Raw genomic sequence first — 17,879 nt, forward strand, 5'->3', positions numbered from 1 at the left:
AAGCACCAACGATCAATGCGACGACTGTATTTTAGACAATAACTCAGCGAGGAGGTCGGGTATTCAGATTTACGTTCAGATATTTATTCCAACTTTTGTCTCTTAATTGCATTTATGCTGAGCCTTTTTTTTTAATGATTACGTTTTAATTTGTAATTTTGAATAACTGTGGAATTGCCCTGTTTTCACATTTAGTTTGAGGAAGAAGCCTCTTTAAATGTCAATGTGTCACACTTTCATAAATTAATGAACAACAGCCCCTGGACTTACAGTTTCTGCACAGTCAGAACATTTCAGACATTATCTGTGTACGTAATTGAGACTCACTTAAAAACTGCCTAGCAACAACACTCAGCTTACTTAATTTTCAGGAAGAAAAATATCAGGTCGCCTCCTCCTTTTCCTTCGGGCTGTTCCATCCTGCACGCCTGCACGGTGCAGGTATCAGATTTCATATTCATAGTTTGCAACCCACTGCAGAAGTAGGAGAGACCTGCCAGAGGCATTCATCGCTGAGTAATAGCTACACCCAAGTCGTCATCGGAAACACGATCACTAATAAAAGCAGTTTTATCTGCGTTCACCTTACGTTCAGACTCTGCGTGGAAAATGAGGCCAAAACCCACAGCGGCCATCAGTCACATCAGTCAGTCACCACTGCAGCGTTTAATAAAAAAGAAAAATACAATGATATCACGCGTTATCCTCACATGCGTGCTTGGAAAACCCACCTCCCCACATACAAAAGCAGGGTTAGCAGCATCGTCAATTCACAGGAAAGCAGAACCAAAGTAACCACAATACCCAACATGAATATTCAGCTGTCTGTAGCAGCTATTTGGTAATCAGGCAGCTCTTAACAAAGACCCAAGTTACTGGATTTTTTTTCCCAGGCTCACAGTCATTCTTTCGTTTGTCACACATGTATAGAAAGCACCGCGTGTCCCAGTTTGCATCATTGAAATCACTACATCTGAATATTTCATAAACAAAAATGTCTGTGATTAGGTAATATCCCTCTACTCTACTGCTGTACTACATACAGAGATCGATGAGTTGAAATAGCACTGGGATCATCTGCCCAGTAGGCACCAGTTACAAGAGAAAAGTACAATAACAAACTTAAAGTATAAACCATCAAACTGCTTCTTTAAAAGAGCCAGCTGCTGCAAACAAGCTAATCAGAGCTACACACTACTGCTGTTTTCTTTTTTTTTTTATGTGTGTACCACAAGGGCAGTCCTTGGCTACATTTCACTGTGTGTTATACTTGTATAACTATGCATGTGACAAATAAAGAACCTTGAACCTGTGAACTAAATGTACTTAAACACACTAGTAAGCAGACCTGACTTCAATGTAACAGCAAAAGCTGAACTGGCATTTGTCAATGAAGCACCCAGCCCACTACAACTGATTTAAATGGCTTTAAATGGGGCTTATTGTGCTCACATTTCTCTTGGACATTCAGTATTGGCCCAACATTATTCCATACCATACCCACTTTATTTATAAAGCACTTTAAATGCAAGCATGGCAGATACAAAGTGCTGTATGCACACAATAAAAACGATTATGAAATAAAAACGAGTAAGTGCTCACACTAGGTGGAATAATGGACAGGCTCCGCCCCCTCTGAGCTTGGACTTTTGTTTCTGTTGGTCAGAAACTTTGACATGGACTCTGCACATGCAGGCAGTGAAGCGCCGCCACGACAGGTGTGATTGTTCTTTTTATTTACGTGTTTCATTTTGAACCAGCTGTAGGCGTGACTGGAGTGTGCTTCTTTAACCCCAGACGTTTGTGTAGATCCATCGTTGAGCTCAGCTTGGTAACTGCACTTTTCTTTTTTTTATTGGGATTTTAGAGGCCAAGCAGAGTTTTTGCCACCTCTCCCCCTTTTCAGTTATTGTATTTCTTTTTTCCTTTAATGGGACTCTATTGACTCAGTGTTTCTGTTTAAGAGATCCCCTTAAATTCCTTCTGAAGCGATTCCTGTTCTTTTATTAATGCGTCATTTTTGATTCCTGATCAGTTTTCTCTGTGGAGCCAAAAAGAGTCGATGAGCTTGGAGATTTTATTCTGATGGAGCGAACAACCACTCGCTCTTGACTTCTCACTTCCTCCGTGTGTTTTGGTTTTTGCAGCCAACGACAGGACAGCAGAATTTGCATGTGTTGTTGTAGTGCTGACAGTTTCATGGAGTTGGTTACGCTCGATGGTGAGAAAAATGAGAGCGTAACAGTAAACGGTTCGCTCCACCTCTGTGACTGGAAGAGCCAAAATAGTGAATGCAACCACGCTGCTTAGAAACCAGGGAGGTGTGAGGGAGGTGTCACACTGCATGTGTGGGCAGGATGTGCTATACGTGTGCGCTCTCGCATGTTTCTTGGCCTCAGCATGACGTCCTTTGTTTTAGGGCTGTTTAAAATCAATATTAGCAAAACAAGGCTGCCCACTAATTTTAAAATGAAGATCACTGTTTGGTCAGACGAGTTTTCACCTCCGTTGTGCATCAAATGCCGTCGTGCTTTTTGGCGTTGACTCGGGTGTATTAAACGAGAGCTGGTGCTGCTCATTCAGCGAGGTGGACGGACGTGCAGAGATCACAGATCGGTCCCTCGGTTCTCATCCTGAAAGTCTGTGCTGAGTTTACTGGAAAAGGAAAACGGCTATAGATGTCAGCGCCTCCACCTTCACGTTGTTCCTTTCCTGCCTGGACAAGCTGCCTCATACTTCCTGAAATCCCGTCATTCTTTAACACACACACACACACACACACACACACACACCCGTCTTGTGGGGACATCTAATTGACGTAATGCTTTCCCGAGCTTTAACCCTAACCATGAAAGATGAAAGCCACCCAACTGTAACCCGTCACTAAAACCCCATTTGGAGTCTCAAAAATGCCTTCAAGCTCGTGGGGACTGGGATTCTGGTCCCCATAAGTATAGTAAACATCCTATTTTTGGTCCCCACAAAGATATGAATACACGCTCATGCACACACACACATTGACACACTCAGTTGTTTCCTGTGGAAGGACTTCAATAAAAATGTGACATTTTTTGTTAACCTGTCATAAAACAGTGGAATTTCCCCCGAGTGTTTGATGTTCGATGGTCCGCTCCCCTCCAACTCTGAAGATGAACCCCTCGGGGTGACAAACTTATCAGAGCATCTTCACCCCCCCCCCTCTCGCGCTCTCTGCCCCTCCTCTGCTCTCAGCCAATCTCTTGTGCTCTGATTGCTCTCTATCACCATGTCTCCTTCCTCTCTCTTCATTCTCACGCACACAGACACTGTTTCAGTCCGCGGTGCGGGTGAAGGGCACAAAGAGGGTTTGTCTCACCCGGCCGCATCGTCAATCACTCCGTGTCTCTTCTTCCATGCTCCCTCTCTCTTTCCCTCTCAGTGACTTTCTCTCTTCTTACGTTTGCGTTCTCGTTCTTTTCTTTGAAAGTCTTTCTGCATTTCTCTGCTCTTTCTGACTCGTGTCTCATGGAGAACTGCCACATGAACTATCCAGAATATGGAGCTGCTGTTGCCATAGTCTGTGTAGCTTGTTGCGTAAAAGTCCAGAGGAAGCGTGTGTGTGTGTGTGTGTGTGTGTGTGTGTGTGTGTGTGTGTACACGCTGGTGCTAGTCTGTTCTGGTATTCTAAAAGCGTACGAGCCAAATGTGCGATTGCTGTGAGAGCAAACAGACATACATTGTTAAAAGTGAGCCAGGAATACACACAAAAGGCAAGCATGCCCGCTCACACACAGGCGATGGGTTTCCTGGGATTGCAGTGTAAAAGTGCACAGAGGGCTCCCACATCGAGCTGAAAAGCTGCTTCATACAAAGGAGAAGCGTACACACAGAGTTTCTCATGGAGGCAGCAGACACGTTTATCAAGAGCCTCCGAAGGAAAGTGTCACACGAGAGGCTAGCATCGCTAGCTTCCTCATTCTTTCGGTTAGCCGCTGTCAGCTGGCTGTAATCATCAGACTTTTCAGGCACTTGGAGTTTCCACCAGATACTTTAAAGCATCCTAAAAAAAAAAATAGTATATATCAAAAGCCCTTCTAATGTATTTAAAGAGGCATTAATAGAGATTTAAAATGCCCCATTTTTTGAAATTTAAGGTGTGGTGATGATGGAAGGGAAATGTAAGAACCTTGATGTTGATGAAGCGCTGCTCCCTTCATCTGTCGCCACAGCAGACAATCTGCATCCATCTCACCCCATCCCCAGCATCCTCTGTCCTCCTTCACTACATCCATGAACCTCCTCTGAGCGCTTCCTCTTCTCTTCCTGTATTTTCTTCCCGTCTCCAAACCATACATCACAGCCATCTTGTACCTCCTGCTGCTCCCCAGACACTCGTCTCCTCCAGCTCCACTCTGCCTGTACTCTCTTGTTCACCACAGTTGCTTTGGATTGTTTCCTCCTCTCTCTAGTGCATACCTCCACCTCTTCAAGCTCCACCTGCTCCCGATGCACACTGCAGATCACAGTGTTGTATGCACGCATCATAGTCCAGAGACTCCTGCCCGACCTCATCTGTCAGCCTGTCCATCAACACTAAGAACACTTTGTTTGATTTTGAGGAAAACATGTTTCATTTGTTGGTTAACACATGAATTCAGGAAGAGACAAAATATGGATGAAGGACATCCCACTTTTCTTCCATGTTTAGCCCATATTTCATATTAAAATCACAGGTACTGGGAGCTAGCGTTGGTCGTTTTCTAAGCAGCTGGGCGCAGTTACCTCAGTACGAGTTTGAGTCATAAGGCTATGAGAAGTGAAGGTGTCCCATGTGACTAATATACTTCAGAACCATTGCGCTAGCTTGTGCCCTTCCTCCTTTTGTGTTGACGCCTGCATCAAGCTCTTTATAGCTAACCTCCCAGCTAGCCTTTTATAATCAGGGAGACGCTAAAATCGGAGACGTCTCGGTTTTTGCAGTCTCCCATTTCTCTTTCAACTCTCAAAATACGTGCATGCTGAGCTGAGTTTGTATATAAAGCATCTCGGCATCACTCCTCGACATGGTTGTGATGCTAGCAGATGAGCTAACAGTATAGAATTCCAAATATACCGGCTAATTAATGCTAGTGAGGAAAATGTGAGAAACTTGGTCAACAAAACAGCAGCACTGTCTTCTTGGGCCTTTAGTGGTGTTAACCTCACAGGTAACAACAGCATGTGTCATTTGAAAAATGCTCCAGAAAGCAGGGATGAGGTCCGGCTCGGTGACTCGGGCAGCTATCGGCTAAAACCAGGATGCGTCTGCCTGTTAGCAGATGAGTTATGGCAAAAATGATCACCCCTGCAGACTTGCGATGAAGGGTAAATGCATTATTGGTAGCAAAGCTGTTTCTATAAACGTGTTTATCGGTGATGTCAATCTGGGCTCTTTAATATGGGAGGCAGCCTCAGGTGGGCTTTAGAGGAACAGCAGCCACAAAAGGGTCGTTTGACGCCTTCCACAGTGAAATATGAATTTGCTACTAGAGTAAACAACAGTTAGTTGTTACAGTTAGGAGTAGCACTCCTCTTCTTAAATGTAGCCATGTTGAATTTTTTGTGTTCACCTGAGTGTGACTTGAAGGCCAAAAAGTCACCAGTTCTCTCAGTACACCAGCAACTCACACATAACAAGGTTTTGACATTAGTAGATTGCACACATGCAAGTTGTCCTAGAGGGCTGCCATGTCAACATGTCAACTGTCAGCTAACATTGTCTGTTTGCCCCACACACACACAAACAGTGCGTTGTAAAACTGTGTCAGCAGGGCAAAGGGGTGTGTGTGTGTGTGTGTGTTCTCCCATGGGACCTCTGATGGAGCCACACATTTGTGCCCTGCCTCCTCCTCTTAAAGTTGCAGCAGATCAGGTGTGACTTTCTGCCCCACTTGTGATCCTGTGGCTTCTCCTCTCACCCTCGCTGTTTTCTCAGGAAATGATGTGATATTAAGTGATTTCTCACATTTTACAGCCTTTTAATTGGCTCTCTGTGGACTCTGTGTTTAGGGAGAAATATCCCCTTTCCTCCTCCTTAATCCTCATCAGAAACCATCTGTAAACTAAACCTGCTCACCACTTCGCTTGAAACTGATGTTTATCTTGAAGTCTCGTGGAAGCTTGAGTGCAGATGGGTAGTTTCTGTTTCTTGTTTTGTTTTTTTAAACCTGTCAACATCAGTGACTCTCACATGAAACCCGTTTCCAGGAAGGTGAATCAAGGAGATCGTGTATACAACTTTTGTCTATCATTATATGTTGGTAGTAAATAAAGCTCAGCGTGGATGACCGTGTTTTCCTTTGTTCTCTGCAGAAGTCGGATAATGGCCAGGTGCTGCTGGATGCTGTCTTCAAGCACCTGGAGCTGACCGAGAGGGACTACTTTGGCCTGCACCTGACTGACGACTCATCAGATGCACCAGTTAGTATGACAGCTGTGTGTGTGGCTGTGTGGACAATGAATGCATCTTAGTGTCGTTTCCATCTGCATCATGTTAGATGTCAGAAGCACTTTTAACTCTGAGTGGGTGAGCTGTTTTCACTCACGGATCGGCACTTCTGTGGAGCACTGATGGGCACTGAAACTATGCAATGTGTTGCTGGGTAAAGATCAGCAACAAATTAAACTTTATCAGCCTAAAGTTTGAGTCTCGCAGGCCAATAGACTGATCCTCTGTGATCCTCTAGGCACTCTGAACACCTGTGGTGAGTGGTTCCTGGCTGTCACTGTGTAACATTGATTGCAAAGAAGGCGCTGCACCAAAATCCTCCTCACGATTGCTTTGATCGATTGCAGATTGCTGTGGCTGACTAGTCTTTAAAGACTAGCACTACAGAAGGTTTGCCTTCAAAGTAAAAGTTCACCTGACTGCTGCAACCAACACGTTTAAAAAGGTGCAAATTTCACTTTAACATTCAAATAGTCATGCAAAGTACGGTAACAGTTGCTATGACAACCCAATGACGATCTGATAACAGCCAAAGAAATCACAAAAGAGTTTTTAGTGCAGCATCTTATGTCTCTTAGCAACCAATTTCACCTAGCGACTGCTAGCAGCCAGTGACGGAATGCTCACTTTACCTTAGCAACCAGTCGTTGCCAGGAGGTTGCCGACCGGTCTCTGTGAAGCACGCCTGAGAGAAACCAGTATCAGTTTAATGGTGCTGTGTTTTTAGGGGATTTAACAGAATTACATTTGATCTTTAAAACACGACAAACCCGCCTCCTGCCGCCTTACTCGGTTAGCTAGTTTCATTATAGTTTGACTTTTTGGTAAGTTAGGTCACATGTGTTTACTAAAGAAGTGCTTCATGTAAAGCAAATTTAAACTGTGCTGATGGAAAAGAGATAATCTGATCCTGTATTTTGTTGGGAAAGTTGGGAGTTGATAAGAGCTTGTTTAAGGGCTAGTGTGATGAAATTAAACCATGTCTGCCTGCGAGTAATGATCAGTGTGCGTGTGTGTGTGGCTGCTGGTAAATAATTGAAGTTGTGTGTTCATACTTCATGGTGTCTCTAAGTGTCTCTCTATCAATATTTTACAGCGCTGGCTGGATCCCAATAAGCCCGTCAGGAAACAGTTAAAAAGTACGTGAAATCCTCCGCACACACCAGCTCGGCTAATTCACTTCATCCTGCAGCCAAACACGTTCACTCAAGTCAAACTTCATTACACGATATTATTAATTTTCTTCCCAGCTGGTTGAGGCTGCAGCGTGCAGCGTGGTCCCAGCAATGGTTAAAAATCCACTCGCCACTTGAGGCTGATGTCTCTCGTCCACGCTGCCATTTAAAACTCTGCCTGTGCTTTGAGCCATTATTAAACTTTATTTCAACTCCGCTCTTGTTTTTAATAACGAGTCATATAATATGTGACGTGTGGAACAATTAAGCTCGAGTGGAATCTGCAGTCCTCCTCCAGCGATGTTTGAACTGCGCTTCAACTTTTTTTCATGTCGATTGGCTCATTGACAAAAAACACTGCAGCTCTGTTTCTTAAGCAGCATGAGCGTACGTGTGTGTTTTACACTTATTATTAATTATCCCATTATCTGCATCACTAAACAAAAACACACATGCATAATGTTTCCTAAAGAAGCCCCTGAATAGAGAGCACATGTTCATTTATATCACAGACCGACACTCTCCGATGAGCGTTTCTCCCCTCTAACTGCTCGTCTCTGTTTTTGCAGGAGGGTCTCCCCATAACTTAAGCTTCAGAGTCAAATTCTTTGTGACAGACCCCAATAAACTTCAGGAAGAATACACACGGTAAGAGTTTCTAACAACACGACAGGCTAAGAACAGCAGGAACCACTCGGTTTGTTAAACGCTGACATTAAAGTTCACTAACAGAGGAATAAAGGCTCAGTTGTAAACGAGATCCGCTCCTCACAATGAATGAAGTGTTTTTGTCATTTGACAGAGCGTCACAGAAAGTGCTAATCAAAGCAGAGCAACTTGAACTCGCTGTATTGATGTCGTTTCATTCAGAAACGGAGCAGTGATCTCTGCGAGCAGGAGCTTTGCAATGGAAATGGTGTTTCTGTAGATTTGTTAGTTCTGCGTTCAGGGTCAGTCGTCAGTAATGGCATCAGCATCAATAAAACACACACCATCAGTAGCTCTTGTAGTAGCAGGTGTTTAAACACGCTAATGCAAAAAAAGTCAACTTTGATGCTTTGAAGTGTTTCAGTCTGAGCAGCAAAGAAAGAGATTTTCTTTGTCCAGAAGATTTAGGGACAGGTTTACGTGTTGGGACATCCCAAACTGGGGTTTGGCATTTAAAAAAACAAAACAAATAAAACAGATCTGATTGCGTGTAAAAGGTGGGAACTCTGATGCTTGATGCTGAAATGAAGCGATCTATGAGCGCTAGATTGTCCCGTTTAGTAAATCTGACCTGGCTGCAGACCAATAAAGGGAAACAATGTGTGCAGTTTGTAATAGGAAAAAGATACCTGTACTGGCTGAGATGCTTTTTTGAACCACACACAGCTGGAAACATCAGTACAGTCCCCCCCCCCCCCCCCCCCCCCCCAAAAAAAATGTCATTCTGTTAAGTGAATCTGTACAAAATATGTGACGTATGTGTTTAATGTAGATCTTAAGTGAAGGAAATAAACAGTTGAAGATTTTTTTAAGGTTGCCCACATCAGTTTTTCTGTGATTCTTCAAAAATTCTGGCATGAAGAATAAAAAGATTTAAAAACAGTGACCCTAACCCCAATAACAGCAAATTGATTCTCTGGATCTGAGCTGTATTTTCTCTCTTAATGCAGACGAAGAAATATTTTTTAAAAAGCATCTTTTTCTAAGATAAAATGTTCTGCAAATCCACTGTCTGCTTTGTGCACGTGCAGAGGAGCGATCGCAGCTCTGCAGAGATCGTTTCAGCCTCTCTGAGCCTTATCTCGGTTTTGCACAGAGCTTGTAAAAGTGAATAGAGAGCCTTGGATCTGACATGCCCGTCTGATGCATTGTACATTCAAGTCACGTTTAACAAGCACTCCTGACAGCAGTGTAGTACACAGAAAAACCTTAACAGTGTTCATGCTCAGGTTTGAAACCTAAACTATATATATATACACACACTTCACATCCACCCCGCAGAAGTTATAACTGTGAAGTTGTAACTGTGATAATGTTCCCACCAGGCCGGTGCTGTGTGCTCGTCCTTACATGACAGTATCACTGCAGCTGTGCTGGTGTTTCACTGATGACTTGTCCTGATGTTCTGTTCCTCCCCCTCAGGTACCAGTATTTTCTGCAGATCAAACAGGATATATTAACTGGAAGGTGAGTGTGTTGTTCTTTGTGTACACAGTGTTGCTGACTCAACTAGGTGGAGCATTCTGCCTCAGGCCAAATGCACTCATACAGGTGTGTTTACGGCATGAGAACCATTATGCAGATATTTTTAACAAGCTTACGCTTTAAAGGGCATTTCCCATGTTTTTATTTTTGACCAGGGTAACTTTGCATGACTTACAGTTAATCCGTATTTTTATGTTACTGGGCCTTGGTGCAGCAGCGTAGGTCATCTGAAACAAGCCGCTTTAAGGTTCCACTCACCTGTAAGCCGGGGGTGTTAAACATGTGGGTCGCGCAACAGGTCCGGCCTGCCAAAGAGAATAGTTCGGCCCTCTGAAAGTCGTGAATTCATTATTAAATATTTGTAGATCAACACAAGCTCTTTAAATCATGAAGGATGTAAAAATCGTGCTGTAGTTTAATTCCAAAAACACACGGAGGTAAAAATAAAAGTCACCTTGCGTTCATTTCTGTGCGTTTTCTCATTAAACGCTCATTAACCGTGAGAAATCGGCACAGGTGAGCATCCTCTTCTTCGTGGAGGGAAAACCAGGGCGTTATTATGCGATGGTTGCATTTGTTCGACCCCATAGATCAGATGGCGTTGTGCGTGAGTGAGATCGAGGTTGACACCTCTGCTTTCAGGCAGCCTTCTGATTGTTGCACAGTGGGTCCTGCTTTAAAGCCAAGATGTGGGTGACTGGAGGAAATATGACTTAATGCAGCGCACGTAGGCTCATTGGGCAGTCGTACAAGCACTCACGACACGCTCATTATCCTTTTTGTCAGTGAATGTAAGGCTCACTTTCTCTTACTTGGTTCTTCACACAAACTCAAATAGATTTTTTTCCCCCTCCACATTTCTGCTATTGATGATAACTAATCTCTGCTCTTTGAAATGAACTGTAATAACTTTTGTATTGATCCAAGGCTGAAACATCTGTTTAATCTGTGTGAATGTGTGTGTGTGTGTGTGTGCGTGCGCGTCTTCCTTCAACTTCCAGATTGCCCTGTCCTCACAACACAGCCGCGCTGCTGGCTTCCTATGCCGTACAATGTAAGTAGCGCTCCCTCGGTGCTCCACTTCTACTTAACAATGGAAAGGCAATTCATTAGGACTGTCTTTAGCTGCACACGCTCTTAAATGTAATGACTGTGGTTGCATGAGTGCATTTATAACTGCTGCTCTGAAGCCCTTACATTTCAATTAAGCCACGTGCTGATATTTGATATTAACACCAGTGGTATAAATATTCGATGAGGTTGTGGCTTCTCTTTGCAAAAATGGCTGCTCATAAATAACATGCGGAGGTGAAAGTGGTGAGAAAGCCTGCTGTGACGGCGCTCCTCTGCAACGGCACCAGCTCCGTCCGCTCTGAAACGCTGTGGGTGCATCAAACGGGGAGAATATATAAACTAGACTCTCAACATGAAATGTTTTACCTGAAGGTTTTTCTTTCTTCACCTTCTCCCATGATGTGCTGCCCCAGTTTTAAAGGAGATTTTCACTTTGCCGTGTGAGAGCATTTTAGGCTCTTTGAGCGTGTTTTTTGACGCCGTTGAGGCCCCATTTTAAAGAGGGCCTTAAATTAATTGAATTGTGAGAAATACCAGATACTGGACAGGACACTGTGGCGATTTCATACCCGAGTTTCCTCATCTGAGAAACTGATGACCTTAAACCAGAAGCTGATGGTCGACGAGCTGCTGGAGACATGAAGGTTATACGGAAACCACACTGGAAACAGTTCAGTCACCAGAGAAGCCGATGTCCACGTTTGTAACACTGCATGGCTCAGAGACACGGCCACTCAGTAAGAGCCTCAGAGCCCGGTTGGATGGATTTAACTCTGGAGTACCCAGAATAGTTCAGCAAGCCAACCAGGGAACACAGGAACGTCTGATATCTGCTTTGTGGTTTGGACATCTTCTACCTCTCGACCGTCCCACAAGGTGCTGCTGGTTGGAAGCAACCGATGGATTCAACAAAACTTTGGCGTGGATCCTGTAGCTACTCGGCCGTCACTCAGGATTGAAACCTCTAGTGTCATGTGCCAATGTATTGCTGCAGCAGTTGTAACGGGTCAGCTTGGTGGTATTATATACAGCAAACACGTATTAGCACACTCCATTAAATAGAAGCATGCAGCTGTATAGCTTAGAATGCTGATGCAATAGTCAGTACACTACACGCCAGTGGGACCAGGCTATTTTCTGGTTTTCATTGCTCTGGTGATGCGTGCATAGACTCAGTCTCTTCACCCTTTCATGCATTTCAGTAGCTGTTGTTCAATATTTATTAGCTTCAGGCTCAACACAGTTAGCTCGGTTTCACTGGTGATGGCAGAGCAATGCAGATGCTCTGCTGCTAACAGCAAAGCAGAGGTTCAGCACACAAGTGTAAATCAAGCTTTATGCAATAAAGCACATACGACTCGGTCACTAACAGCATTTCAAATCCAGCTGCTCTCAAGGGAATTTGATATAAAAAATTAAATAATAATCAAGTTTCTGTCTAATCAGATCTGTTAAATCCACTTCTGCACTTGGCTTGATGTGATCACCTTGTGCCTTACTTTAGCTGTTCTGGAGCCTCATTTAACCACTATAACTGTAAAACCCACTGACTGCGACTTGTTCATTACTATGCAGACCTGCAGACTAGGCCATTGCAGTCGATGTTCAGCCCCTCCTCCACCGATTTATGCGCTCATAAACCCCCTCTCTTACCTCGTTCCACTCTGCCTCCCTCTTCCTTTCAGCGCTCTTCCTCTATCACATGTTTTGCTGGGAATATCCTCAGCTTCAGTATGTAGGTCACAGAGCAGATTTGGCCTAGTCTAGCTGAATCACACTGCTACTGCTTTTACACACACGCACGCACACACAGATACAGAGTGTAGCTAGGTCCGTGTTGGCACGTCGCTCGGTGCCAGCATAGATTATGAAGATACATGTTCACTTTTGGGGAAAAACTGTTCGTAGCAGCTGTTATGCTGCTAATTCAGTTAGCTCAGCCCAAATGCTGCACTCACAGCTCTAAATCCAACTCCAAAGCTCTGAAAGAAAAAAAAGGCAAAAAATGACTGCCTGAAAACCAAAACGATCAAAAGAATTTGAATATCATCCTAATCTTACCGCAACTTGTACAAACACAAGTATCCACATTGACATATACACACTTGTATTAAATTACCCGCAACGTGAGTAAAATCATCAGTAGCATCATTATAAGACCCTTAAGCTCAAGCTAGTATCTCCCACTTTGAGCCAATCGGCAGCTGAGTATGGATTTCACATCAAGAGATGGATCCACAAAGAAAGATTGGGTTGACGAGTCTTTGAGGTTCATTGACCTTCGCGCTGAACCTTGGTAAAGAAAGAACTGCAGCTTAAAATAAAACTAACCTTAAACTACTATATGAAACGAGAGCTATTGACCGCACGCACGCGTCCCTGGTGGTGTGTACACATCAATAAAAGGGAGAGCTAGAATTGATTGGTTGGTCAATATGCTCTGACCACCAGGTTAGTCGAGAGACTGCTTGAATGAATTGATGGTTTTAACCTAGTGAGCTCGCTGGATTCACTTTGAGCTCTTCATCTTAGAGCGCTTTGAAAGCTATCAGAGATCTGACAGTTATTATTGGACTCATCTGTTACTGATGTTTTGTTTTTGAAGGATGCCAGCTATTCCCATTTCCAACTCTGTGATGTTTCACATTTGCTCTTTACTGGGGCTTATTGCAGTATTTTAGTTCGGCCTCTGTCTGAAACTAGCAGATTTAGCTCCTCTCCCTTTAATGACTCTCTCACTGCTCTTCTGATTGGCTGCCCCTCCTGACAGAATATCGAAACATCTGGTGGGCGGGGTTTCTGAGCTCAGAGGCAGAGCACAAGTTCTTCACACACTTAGTTTAATGTGTTTAGTGTGAAACCCCAATTGTGACAGTGTATATAACAGAAAAGAAGGTCACTTTAGGATATTTTACGTGTCGAATGATGAGGTCATTTTATTAAATCACGAGGAATCTGATGTTATTAACAAACATCCTCCTGATGTGTTGTAGAACTAAGTGCACAGTTAGTACTTAGAGTTAGTGACTTCACCAAAGTAGCTTTGCATGATTAAGTGTTCAAAATACTTATTCGTCTTGAAACAAACTCTTTTGCCAACTTGTTCCTGATTGGCTGCCCCTCTCAACAGCAGTTGGGTGGGGCTAGTTGACAATAGACTGATATATCCACTCCCACAGATGGATATGTCTGAGCCAAGAATGGGGAAAAACTGAACATCCTGAAGCCTAACTTGCGTCTCTCTTCTCTTTCTAGCTGAGTTGGGGGACTACAGTGAAGCAGAGCATAGTCCGGGCTATCTGTCTGAGTACTCCTTTATCTCAAACCCCCCTCAAGACTTTCACAAAGAGGTCGCCAAACATCACCAGCAGCACAGGTACACTGAGACACCCTACGACACACCTGTGATTTGGTACAGCTTCCTGCATGTGGAGGCGGAAAATCGAAAATCGGTTCTTTATCTTCCTTTTCAGCACCTACACCATCATACTGTATATTACGGGCCACGACTAAGGGCGTGGTTCCCGTGTAATTAAATCAAATTTAATTGTTATTTATATTTACCTGCAAACTCTTAAATGTAGGTACAGTCGAATAATGACTGAAACCAGCCCTCCCAGCCCATTGTTTCCTCAGTGGGCTGAGGAACCTTTGGAGATCTAGCTTAATTTATTTTTCTTTCATAATCGCTGTTCAAACTAAACTCACAAAAGGAGTGTACAGAAAGGAGTTTCTGCTTTTCTGTAATGTACCTGGAAGTTAGGCGAGGTTAAGCAAAGGTTAATCCATAAGACTGAACCTTAGAGTACAGTCGCGATGGATTTCTGTCTTTTTATGGCTTCAAAACGATCGATTACACAGGAACAAAGAATAGAAGAGAAAACGGGTTAAAAGATATTCAGTAAGTGCATTTCAAAGACACATTTACAAGAACCTAAAAGCTAGAAATTTTTAAAGCACTTTATTGCCATGCTCACTATACATTGTAATCTTCATGGAAGATGGGGAAATATTGTTTGTTCTTCTGCAACATTATCAAGAAATGATGCAATACTTAAAATCACTTGCATCATAATTGGTTTCTATAAAACACCTGTAGTTATGCAATGTTTAAAATTACTCATGCATCCTTGAGCAGACTTACAGTATCATTATTTCTTTGTTTCCTGTCAAACCCTGACTGGTTACGACAACCTTTAAGCGTTTGCAGGTAAATTTAATTGCTTGTAATTTGATTACAGGGGTGTTACACTGTTAGTTATGGACCCTTATTATAAGGTGTTACCAAATACAGTAGAAATATGTAAGACTGTATATAAGCACACATATGGCTCACATGCTGCAAGTTTAATGACCTTTTCCTTCTGCCTGGCTCGTTTGTTTGCTGCTTTTCTTTGTGTATTTTCCGCCTCCATATGTCTAACACACACCGTGTCGTCGTCGCTGCTCCGCATGGCCTCCCGACGGCTGCTTCACCCTCTCTCACTCTGTTTATTTTTTTCCCCTCTCTCTCTCTCTCTCAGCGGTCTATCTCCGGCCGAGTCAGAGTTTAATTATCTGAACACAGCACGCACGCTGGAGCTCTATGGGGTAGAGCTGCACTATGCAAGGGTAAGTCTGTTAACGCCTGTGTGTTAAAGACTGTGTTACAAAGAGTTTGTCCTTGCTTCTGCAGCATTACGGTTCATCAACTGCAACATTTTTATTTCTTTTTTAATTCCACCAAAGCTCGGAGGCCTGTTAGACATGTCCACTGTCTGCGATCTCACTCTAGCCGTCTTGCTTCCTTCCCCTCCCCCCACACAACAACCGCGAGCAGTTAGGTGATAATCCAGAGTCCAGACCCACCCTCAGCCGTTGTGCTCAAAACTGATATCACAACGTTTTAATCTGTAAAAGGTTTCCCTCTTTCCCGCTGTCACAACGTGGTTCATACACTGTTTTCACAGAGCCAATCTCGTCTGTGCTGGGACTGAGATCAGGTCTGTGGAGCTGCAGCGTGTACAGCTGACGTTGATGCCCACACCCTGCAGAAATACCACACATTGGCATTCAGCTCTCATCATGACACCAACACATAGAAGCAGAGCAGGAAAACCAGCATTTAATCCGTATTTGTGATGCAGTTCTTTTTATCCACGAGCTTCCTGACTGTTCATCTGCATTCTGTTAAATTCATGTAGTGTCACTTCACAGCAGCGAGCTAAAACACTCCTATGCTAACTTAAGAGCCCGTTGTAATTTCTAACTGAGGCAGTAGAGAGTGGCGCTCCAGCTGCTGAAGGAAATGAGAGCAGTGATTTTTCAGCTGTGTTATTATGGGATGTACAAACGGGACTCGAGCGTGGATTAAATGTGACGGGCAGAATTAAAGTTAAAGTATGAAGTGCGTATGAGAGCTATAATCATGAAGCTCAGTTTAAAACTGAGGAAGCCAGTTTTACTCTCCTCCCTCCCACCTGCCTCCACCTTTACCACGCCCTCCTTCACCTGTCCCACTCTCCTCTCCTCAGGACCAGAGTAACACAGAGATTCTCCTTGGGGTGATGTCTGCTGGAATCGTAATTTACAAGAACAGGGTACGGATCAACTATTTCCCATGGTGAGTGACCCACACGTCAAGAAGAGAGGATCCTTTGTGTCTTTGTGTCCTTTAAAATACAACGCAAAGTAAGAAGCACGTGAAAAGCAGAAGTGACAGAGGTAGTGCTATGACTGGATTTCCATGGGTTTTTTTAAAGCGAGGTTTCAAAGGGAGCTCTGGGGAATGCCTGAGGATGACTGGGATGCTCCCCTGAGTTCTGCGTGACTTCCAGGGTGTTTGCCTTTCCAGTGGTAACAGGAATGGCAGTATGATGCTCTGTGAGCATAGCTTCCAGCTGGCAGCGAGATTACAACCACAACAAGTTGGAGGAAACCGAGATCAGAGTTGAGTGGTGGTTGTGTGTTATGGGTTTTGTGATAACACTTGAAATGTGAGTTGTGTGGTTAGAACCTGTTTTATCCTGTTTTAAGTTGCATAACATTACAAGTGACTTGTAAGTAGTAAGAATACAAGGAGCACTAAGCTTGGACGGAGCTTTTCCCATTGCTAGCAGATGTTGGTGTGATTTCTGTAGCAATAACGTCTAGAGGAACTTGACTGGTTTATTTCTTACCCTTCACAAAGCCTTTAATGTTACTGGATCCTACTGGTTTTAGAGTGGGCACCAGCAAATACCCAGCCGATGAACCCTCTGTGTTCTCCTTACCAGACTATGCCAGTCTGTGGCAAAGGACAGCATCTGACACCTCTGAGCCGTTGTGGTTGAAATCATGTTTCAGTGTCATTTTCTGTCTCGATAGCTTTACAAAGTGAGAGAAAGTGCCGGGGAGGTTCCTCTGCGCAGGCAGATCAGATCCTTTGGGGCCAGCCTTTTGACACCACTGGTCTAGATTGTTCCTTGTGGATTGGCGTCACTCAAAGATGCCTCTTTAGTACCGGTTTACCCGGTAGTATTGCTTAATATCACCCCCCACACAACAGGGAAATAATAATAAATTTTAGTTTCCAATTCTTTAATTCATGTGTAGACTTACATAAAAGGAGGACTTCCTCTATGATATGTTTAAAAATGTGACGAGGTTCCTCTGGTGAGAACGTGTCCAAAAACGACTCTGAATCTGAAGCTGTGTGGACCTGTGGCATATGGGATTCACAGGTGACTCCTCTCCATCGTTTACTTTCAGTAAAGTGGTTGGTCAGGGTGGAATGAGTTGCTTTATCAGTAGGGGTGGGGGAAAAAATCGATACTGTGTAGTATCGTGATATTTTGTTTGCTAATAATGTATTGATACAGGGACAGCAGAAATCGATATTTTGTTACAAAAAAGGTTTTTGTGCTCTGACTTCAGAGCATGTTGATCCTTTTTCTGAGCAAGAATCCTGACATTCCTTCACTGTCCAAATGTGTTTAACTTTTTTTTATGGC

General features: G+C 43.6%; 1 protein-coding gene across 1 annotated transcript in view; it reads left to right on the forward strand.

Annotated features, from left to right (window-relative positions):
- ptpn4a (protein tyrosine phosphatase non-receptor type 4a) overlaps positions 1 to 17,879 on the forward strand; it is a 76,622-nt gene that overhangs the window by 32,991 nt on the left and 25,752 nt on the right. The window contains exons 3-10 of the mRNA XM_087830210.1: positions 6,331 to 6,438; positions 7,563 to 7,605; positions 8,211 to 8,289; positions 9,772 to 9,816; positions 10,836 to 10,888; positions 14,164 to 14,284; positions 15,432 to 15,519; positions 16,422 to 16,510. Coding sequence (XP_087686336.1) covers positions 6,331 to 6,438; positions 7,563 to 7,605; positions 8,211 to 8,289; positions 9,772 to 9,816; positions 10,836 to 10,888; positions 14,164 to 14,284; positions 15,432 to 15,519; positions 16,422 to 16,510 — 626 coding nt within the window. The remainder of the gene's footprint in view (positions 1 to 6,330; positions 6,439 to 7,562; positions 7,606 to 8,210; positions 8,290 to 9,771; positions 9,817 to 10,835; positions 10,889 to 14,163; positions 14,285 to 15,431; positions 15,520 to 16,421; positions 16,511 to 17,879) is intronic.

This window comes from Neolamprologus brichardi, chromosome 16 (genome assembly GCF_056152115.1).
Source record: "Neolamprologus brichardi isolate AB-2024 chromosome 16, ASM5615211v1, whole genome shotgun sequence".
NCBI classification, from domain to species: domain Eukaryota; kingdom Metazoa; phylum Chordata; class Actinopteri; order Cichliformes; family Cichlidae; genus Neolamprologus; species Neolamprologus brichardi.